This window comes from Leptonychotes weddellii, unplaced genomic scaffold (assembly GCF_054177405.1).
Source record: "Leptonychotes weddellii isolate Sample4059 unplaced genomic scaffold, ASM5417740v2 HiC_scaffold_8104, whole genome shotgun sequence".
Classification (NCBI taxonomy): Eukaryota; Metazoa; Chordata; class Mammalia; order Carnivora; family Phocidae; genus Leptonychotes; species Leptonychotes weddellii.
In genome coordinates, this window is record NW_028051624.1 from 1 (window position 1) to 8,829 (window position 8,829).

General features: G+C 36.6%; 1 protein-coding gene across 1 annotated transcript; it reads left to right on the plus strand.

Moving 5' to 3' along the window:
• The first annotated feature begins 468 nt into the window (after positions 1-468).
• On the plus strand, positions 469-6,252 carry LOC145719898 (voltage-dependent calcium channel subunit alpha-2/delta-1-like). Its single transcript, XM_081811507.1, has 5 exons — positions 469-839; positions 1,247-1,376; positions 3,361-3,470; positions 4,430-4,512; positions 6,172-6,252. The coding sequence occupies exons 2-5, from the start codon at positions 1,252-1,254 to the stop codon at positions 6,235-6,237; spliced, it is 384 nt and encodes a 127-aa protein (XP_081667633.1). The 5' UTR covers positions 469-839; positions 1,247-1,251; the 3' UTR covers positions 6,238-6,252.
• Positions 6,253-8,829: the final 2,577 nt, after the last annotated feature.

Below are 8,829 nucleotides of genomic sequence, written 5' to 3' on the forward strand. Positions count from 1 at the left end.
ATTTTATTTATTTATTTGAGACAGAGAGAATGAGAGACAGAGAGCATGAGAGGGAAGAGGGTCAGAGGGAGAAGCAGACTCCCTGCCGAGCAGGGAGCCTGATGCGGGACTCGATCCCGGGACTCCAGGATCATGACCTGAGCCGAAGGCAGTCGCTTAACCAACTGAGCCACCCAGGCGCCCATCCCCCCCCCCATTTTTTAACTAAATTCAATTCCAGATGATTCTATAATGTCTATACTACTCTATAATATTGGCTCAATTGTCATTTACTATAAAACTGAGATGTGCTGTACTCCCTAGATATCATGGGTTTATTTTAGGTCATGAATGTCATGTTATGTATTTACAAATCCATTCTATATTGTCAAGGAAAGAGTTCGCAGACCCCTGGCCCAAAGTTGTTTTTCTTTGATCTTTAGTTTTAAAACTCTGTGGTGGAGCAAAAACAAACTAAGGAAGGACTCCTGAATTTAAAATCTATGCTATGAAAGATTGACACCCGGATTTACCAGTCCTCTGCGATGGCTTGTCTTATTAGGCCTCCTCACCCCTAAGTATCTCTCACTTGGTCCTGAACATTTCTGACTTCATGACTTCTCATGCAGAAACAAAATTACACTGTTTTGTAAAATTTAAGAAATACTTATATAAAAATGCTCCTCAATTTTTTCTCAATAGATGAAAAAGAAATGTGTACAGGCAGAATTATTGTTTTTATTGTGTAGTTTATGAAGGAACTATTTAGATTTTGAGCACTAATTATTCATATTTACAACTTAGGTCTATTCTACAGCAGTTTCTCCTGAGTTTGACCTTTCCACGACTTCTTGAGGCAGGTATGTGAATACTTAGCTATTGTCAATAATAATTAAAATTCTGTTTTGGGATATGCTGAGTTCACCAAACTGAGTGAGAAGGTATGTGTGTTTGTGTCTGTGAAAGAGACCATCCATTGGTAGTCTGGAAACTTCTTGTCAAAACTTTCCTCATGCTTTGGCAATTTTTTTTTTTTTTTTTTTTTTTTGTCCTATTGGCCTCCAGTTTGTAGCCTCCTATTTATTGAATTTATTCTCATGATATTTATTGGGCATCTGTTAGGGGCCACCACTACCTTACCCAGCGATGAATAAGCCACCCAGGGTGCCTGCCCTTGTACATTCACTTTACTCCCTGAGAAATGAAGGCTCTGGGCACTGACCATAGTGTCCGTGCCTGGTCATCTGTGTTGTTTTTTTTCCCACAGTTGAGATGGAAGAAGAGGACTTCACAGCTTCTCTGTCAAAGCAGAGTTGCATTACTGAACAAACCCAGTATTTCTTCGATAATGACAGCAAATCATTCAGTGGTGTATTAGACTGTGGGAACTGCTCCAGGTAAACCTGTCTTCCTTTTAGGAACAGTCCTAGTTCACTGAGAAACTGGATTCACTTTTATCATCATTACAAAAAGTAACTTGTTCAAGTCTGAGAGAGACAGGACTATTTGCAGTTGGAAACTGATCTTTAGTTGCGCTGTAGGTTTTTAAAATTTATGTTTTCAAGAATTCATCCTGAGTGGGTAAGTTGTAATTCTGTCAACTATCATAATAGGATCAAGACAATTGCACCTACTTTAAGGCAGAACCTAGAAAATTTGATTGTATTTTACTGTATTTTTGTCTAAAAGGACCCCTCTAACAATTTTTCTGAAGTCATAGAATTATATGAACTGTAGTAAGAACTATAGTAATTCTTTGCAATCCTAAGCCGAATATATGACTTCTATTTACATTTATTTACTAAATAGTTTTACAGAAAGATATTCTGGGGAGGGAGGTGTTTTACTTCTACTCCTCACTGAAATTTACAGTTGAATGCATCTTTAAATTGGGATGAAGAAGTAGGAGAAAATATCACTTCCTAAAAATCAAGGTTAATGCTAGTCATCAGTAGGCATAAAACATCTTGAGCAATTTTTGGAAGAGATTGAGAATTTAATTTGGTTGTGAGGGATAGAAGAAGGAGGCAAAGTGGGACTTTTCAAAGTTTTGAGAGAGAGTGATCATCCATGTCACAGGATCCCTGAGAACCGAGCAGAGAGGCACGGATTGGGGACACTTTGTTTTAGTGACTGAGGGCAGGTTATTCTAGAAGCAGGGTTAACCTAGAGAAGAGGAAATAGGAGGTGAGGTCATCTGAGCATGTGAAAGGGCTGGGAGAGTTGCTAGGGGATTCGGATGCTTGTAACAGAGAGATGTTTTCCAGCAGCAGTTAACTGAAACTAGCATGAATTTTTAACAGACACGGTCTGTACGACTTTTTGAGTTACTTTAGCAAATCTCTGTGTCCTCGGAGGAGGTTGAGGATAGGAAGAGAAGAGTCGGGCATCAACTGAGAAAGAAATCATACCGTCTTGTATAGAATTTAGCACATCAGACTGTCAAGTTTAGCAAACAGAATTGTTGCTGTATGGTTATCTCAAAATTTCAGAATCCTTTGGCCATCGCCTAATAGGTATCTGGTAATAATCAATTTTTAAAGTATAGATTGCTAAGTTAAATTGTACAGCTTTGTAATCAAGATACTAAGTTCAGTCATGGTCGTTTTTGATTCACTGTATCCTTATGCCCCATTTTTTTGAAAGATGTATAATCACAAAGGAATGACTCTTTAGCAACCAAGATAAAAATGTTAATCTGTCATTAAAGGCAGCAGAAGCAGCTTATGATGTGGGGGAAAAAAACTCTGCATGGAATTGAAAGCCCTTATTTGGTCTATATCTGTGTTGTCCAGTTTAGTGGTTACCAAGCCTGAGAGGCTATTATTAATTACAACTAATATTAAACTTTGTGTCTCAGTCCCACTAGTCACATTTCAGGTGCTCAATAGCCCAGGTCGCTCTTGTTAACCATAGTGGACAAAGCAGAAAACATTTCCACGTCCATGTTTGTTGAACAGCACTGATCTAGATTAACTCTGTCCTTAGCTTGGGCCAGATACTTAGATATTTTTGGCTTTTTTTTTAATCTGTGGATTATGGTAGTTTTTCAGTAATAAATACAGTTGTTTAGGCATGTCAAATAAAACTGATTCTGTGAGTTACAGTGACTCCATAGTGCTCATTGTGCATTGAGGTCTAACACTTAAAAATCTGTTGCAATTTGCTAGTATTCCGGAGAGGTAAGATGTGCATGCTAACGAATAAAAACATGGTCATGTTTCTCTGCTAAAAATGTTCTCATTTTGTTTTACTATTTACACTGGTGATGCTTTGTGTCTCAAGATGTCAGATGTTGGCTTTCATTTTAATATGTAATTTGGTTTTTTTCTCCCCTAAAGAAAATGTTCATTATCTGTGTTTTTTAAAAATATTTTACAGAATCTTTCATGTAGAAAAGCTTATGAACACCAACTTAATATTCATTATGGTTGAGAGCAAAGGGACTTGTCCCTGCGACACACGACTGCTCATACAGGCAGAGCAGACTTGTATCCTTTGGCGTCAGAGATGCTGGGAAGCAACTGCCATCTTCCAGTTACGTACTTTCAACCTCGTCACGTTGTTTATGCTCCAAGAGAAAAACTCTGAGCGCCATGATTACCCCACATGGGCAGAATGAACTCCTCACACAAAATTCGGTTTGAATGTGCAGACCGATGGTGCTCCCCAGGTACCAGCAGAATATGAAAGGTTTCCTGCTCCTATCATAAGGCTTTGTGGAGGAGACAGTGCAAGTTTCCAAGGAGATCTGGAAATGGCTTGAAAGAGCCCGGAGGGGGAATTGGTTTGGGGTTCTCTGGTGGTTAGGGAGTGGTGCTGGGTTTTTGCTTTTGCTAGCCGGGCTGGTGTAGGCTGCAAAGCTGTCAACACTGGATGGTTAAAAATGGGGTTCAATGTGATATATACCTACAGTGGAATATTATTCAGCCTTAAAAAAGATGGCAGACCTGTCCTGGGCTCCAACTGCAGTGGCAGTCACAGCAAAACTGCTTCTGGTTATAAATATGCTAAATGACTAGTAAAGCATTGTAGACAGCAGATTCTACAGAGTGCCTGTTCTCTTTAGCATTTACCCATGTTGTTTCTGGGGGAAAAAAAAATTAGTCCCACCTGTTTGAAATTGAGGTTTACTGCTAGCAATTAGTTTATATTTCTGTCTTGCTAAATCGTAGACACCCAGTTCTCCCTTGGGCTGTTTTATGTGTACTGTGCGGCATTTGTTCATTTCATCCACTTGTATTTTACAATTACCTGTTCCGTACTTGCCCATGGGCATCCTATACAGAGTAGAAATTGACAAAAGAAAATTGCTGGAAGTTAACTCCCTTAAATCCCCAAGCACTTGAACTAGATATGTAGGACTAGACTAATGGTGTAAGTGTCTATTCTTTTTTTTAATTGTGTGGAAAGAAAAAGAGACTTCATATTCCTTAACACGTGTCTTCAGCTGATGGTCCAGATCCTTGTGATATGGTTAAGCAACCCAGATACCGAAAAGGGCCTGATGTCTGCTTTGATAACAATGTCTTGGTAAGACCAAATGTTTATTGTATTAAAATACTGGAAGTCAGTGGTCAGACAGATTAGTTTTAAGTCAAACGTAATCATAGTGGTTCTCATTAACATGATGTACTTGCTGGTCGATAGATTTTTCATTTCAGTATTTTTCATGGTTAGCCTAAGCTTCACAGTTGCTTCTTCTATCTGTCCTTGGCACAGAAATTGTACTTTCAAACGCAATTCCAATCAACTTGCTAATAATCCACGGTCACAAATCTATTTTAAACACTTTCTCATCAATTGACAGTGTTATTTATGATGAGTTGCCTCCCTTTATTTATTCTTGAAGCTATAAGAGGTATTTTTATTAGTTTTACTCTAGTGTATTTAAAAACCTGTGAAACAACTCTTGTCCTTTTTTATTTTTTTTAACATGGTTTCTTTAACATGGTTTCTGACTGTATCACAGATTTGTATTTTCACTTTGCATGATATTAGACCAGGTCAGTTACAAAGAGTTAAGTTGATAAAATTACACAAAACATCATTATTGTATGTGATGTCAGGATGACCACTGCTTTCCTATAGGTCAGCGCTCTTCCTCTGACACACTCTGCATGCAATCAGCTGTATGGTTCTAATTATTAAGAAACTGTATTCTCAAATATGAAGGCCACACCATAATCCCTGCTTACTTTTAAAAACTAATTTTAAACGTAATTTTCCCCAATTCTGATTGTTCATGGTGGGCCTTTGTTTGCATGCTCCTTGGAGTCTACAAGCTACTCCATGCAGAGAGCATTATCCTATGCATTGTTTATTCTAAAAAAAAAAAAAAAATTCAGATCTCCTCTTGATTAATGTGCATTTTTAGAGGTGGTAATTTATTTAGAGTAGACTTATTTCCTCAAATACACACATAGCCACCTTTGCCCCCCCCCCAAAATTAGGCATTTCCACAGATACATAATATGCAATTAGATGAGGAGTAAGGCTTAAAAAGCAAGATATGTAACAGTAAAACCCAGTTATCTCTGCCCGGACTATTGATCACTTCTCTTTGATGGAGAAAGTGATTCCGAGTTGCCCCTACTTGGTTTTTTTTTTTTTTTTTCCATTTTATTCGGTTAGACTTACTTAAAAATCCAGATCTGAGGACTTTTGTTGTTCCATCTGCTAGATTTTCAGGAGCTTTGCCTATGTCAAATCATTCCCCAAAGAATGTTGAATGTGGGCCCAAGGGGAGTGTTGCTCATTAGGGAAACTTCATTCATCAACTCTTTGTCACCAAAGACTGAGATTAAACTCACTTAGCTGAACTTTAAAGATCACGTAAAAAGCCCTGCTACCCGCAATATTTTCAGCCCAGGAGACCATCTTCCTCAAGGCCCTGGAAAGATTGGACTAAGACAAAAACTTTCAGTAATTCAAGATCTTGTGAATTCTACATCGGAGTGCGTGTGAAAGTACAACTCTTGTTCAGTAGCTTTACTGTGCTAATAATGTCTTGTGTTTCTTTAGCAGTGAAATATTTTGGTAATGCTTATTTTGCAATGGTCACTGTGCATCTTCTCTGGATGGAGGCTCACGTAAAGTGCCAGCAAACTGCATGAAATCTCATCTTGTATGTCTTCTTTTCTGTGTTTTCTTTCCTTTTCCTGTACTTGCTACTTTGCCCATTGTTAATAGGATCAACTTATGTGCACAACGGGTATGTCAGCTCCGATCTTCATTTCACTGCAAGTTTTCATGTGATGTGGATGGTCAGTCACTTTCTCTAATTTTTCTTTTCGTGTGTGTTCGGCTTGAAATTTTATTAAATAATCCATATCCCTAAATCCACTATAATAAGTATCCTGAAACCAGGTTATTAAAATCCCAGTACTTACATTGTTTTGTAAATAACGGAATGCAAGTATTGCTTAAGTTTCTAATCCTAAATCAAGCATATCCTTTTCCTGTGTTTATTTAAAAATCAGTATTTTCTTTTAAGGTTTTATAGAAAGATTAAATCAGTGTGGGAAAAATTATATATGCTTCCTGAGGAGAAATAGCCCAAGGACAATTATTAGAGCTGGTCATCTCTATTTTCAAAAGATGCTAACATAACATTAATGAACCATTTCAGTTTTATCCAACATTATTTTCAAAGTCAATAATTCAGTTTTTTTTTTAAAAAACAAATACGAGTTAACTTTTTATATTTTTACTACCATAATATTGATATTCTTATTGAAATGTTTTAGTATAAGGGCATCCAATTTCTAAGCTCATTTTACTTAGCATCTAGGCTAAAATGATCCCTTATTACCTTTGGCCAATTTCTGAATTCTATCATTACTATGACTGAATAGAGGTTTTAGGGCCTGAGCTTGTGGTCAGGGATTCATTTACGGTTTTGCAGTGTCTTTTCTGATGCTCTGGAATCATCACGATTAGTGTTACTGGAACAGCTTTACCTGGACAGCAGTGAAGAAAGAACACAGTAATTCATTGATTAGGGACCACTAGATGGAGATATGGCCATTACTGTGAATGGAGGGGCAGAAAAGTAGAGTAGCAGCGCGAGTCTCAGAAAACAACTACATTTTTCCTGGGATAATAAAATAATGGTTTTCATGGCACAAGATTCCAAGAGAACTAGCTGCTTTGGATCATTAAAAGACCAAAATTAAATGATCCCCTCTCCATATTTTTAAAATTGATATCTAGGTAGCTATTTGAAGTCATGTTTTACTGATCCCTACCCAGGTGACTATACCATTTACATATGAAAACTATAGTAAAAATATTTTCCATGTTATATTTTTTATACTTATTCGTGATGATAGAAATGAGCAAACTAAAATGTAAGGCTAAGAACAAAAGGTGAGGAACAGTGTAAATATTCACTCTACTTTTCTCTACTGTAGAGTTTTTCGGTAACACAAAAATATAGATCACTTCCCTCTTTACCTTTACGTTAAAAACCTATAGGTAAGCATTCATTTTTTTTCATCTAAAACTCTCCCCTCAAAAATGTGATTGTGAATTTTTCTATGGTATTTTTCTTTCTCACCATAACTATAAACTTACCAAGAAAATAAATATCACTGTGGATTCAGCTGGATGGGATCAGTACGTTTTAATGAAATAATTTTTGAAAGATGAAAAGAACACATCTGGGATTCCCTGTCCTTGAGGAATATATAATGGATAGTCTTGAGAAGATGATGTAGATGGCATATACTTTACATTAATAAGACTTGAAAACATAGTTATCAGTATAGAACAGTGAATCTAGTTTATGCAATTGGAGTGTTGCTATGATAACATCAAAAGAAGTATCATTTTCTCTGAAACAACCAAAAGTTGAAAAAAATAGTACCCAAAAATACTGAAGTTAATTGGCAGTTGTTCCTGACACCGAAGCCCAATAAAGGTGAAAGTCTAAACTTCAGTGCTAGTCTAGCTGTACACTAGGAATTTGTGGTGGGTGAGATTCTGCTCACAGATCTCTGACGACATCTTACTACGGATCATCGCTCTGAGCATTTCAAGAAAGACTGTCTAATGCCAAAACCCTTGTATCCTATGGAATCTCAGAAGAGTATCGATTACAGATAGCCAGTTGTGAGGACTTCATTAAAATGCAAGTGTTCAAAAGAGACCTTTTGAAAAGTTTATCAAAGAAGTAAAGCCAATAATATGTGCCATTGAGAAAGTTCATTATTTTATGCAAACCTCATTTATGAAAGCACATTATTGGGTACATGAAAAATGAATATGCAGATGTGTGTATACCTACAAATGTACTGCCTACGAGAACACATTATTTGCTAGACAACTTATTCCTATTAAAGGCTTACTGTGTAGTATCCAGCTGCCTAAATAATTCTAAAAGCACATTTTCTTTGAAGCTGTTGTAGTGATTTGACTACAGACCTATTTAAATTCCAAAGTTAGCCATTATTTGGGGGGTTGTCTTCACCAGTGATTTGCACTTTGAATATAATGACTATAATTCAGAAAATAAATTACAAATTATTGACCTATTTATTACTATGTATAATTAGTTACCCCTAGTTATTCTGGTTTGGGAAAGAAAGGCAGATTTAAGAGTTTAGCAATACTTGTTTAACAAGAGAAAATTGGAGATCTTTTAGCCACTAGTATACATGGTCTTAGAAAACCTCGGGGAAAAAAAGGAATTCTCAGTTGATGTGTTTTAGAGTTTTTTGAAAGAAGTCTGTAGCTGAAAATTACTATCGTATTTCAAAGTTATTAATAATATTAGCACTGTTTCAGTTTAACACATTTAAGTAAAAAAACTATGCAAAGTATCAATCTTTAAAAGTCAGACTATGA

Bases quoted from the DNA above. Each gene is read 5' to 3' on its own strand.
- LOC145719898 (XM_081811507.1), top strand. From the start codon at position 1,252: ATGGAAGAAGAGGACTTCACAGCTTCTCTGTCAAAGCAGAGTTGCATT. The intron at 1,377-3,360 runs GTAAACCTGTCT...AATATTTTACAG, and splicing joins GACTGTGGGAACTGCTCCAG to AATCTTTCATGTAGAAAAGC. The intron at 4,513-6,171 runs GTAAGACCAAAT...CATTGTTAATAG, and splicing joins GCTTTGATAACAATGTCTTG to GATCAACTTATGTGCACAAC.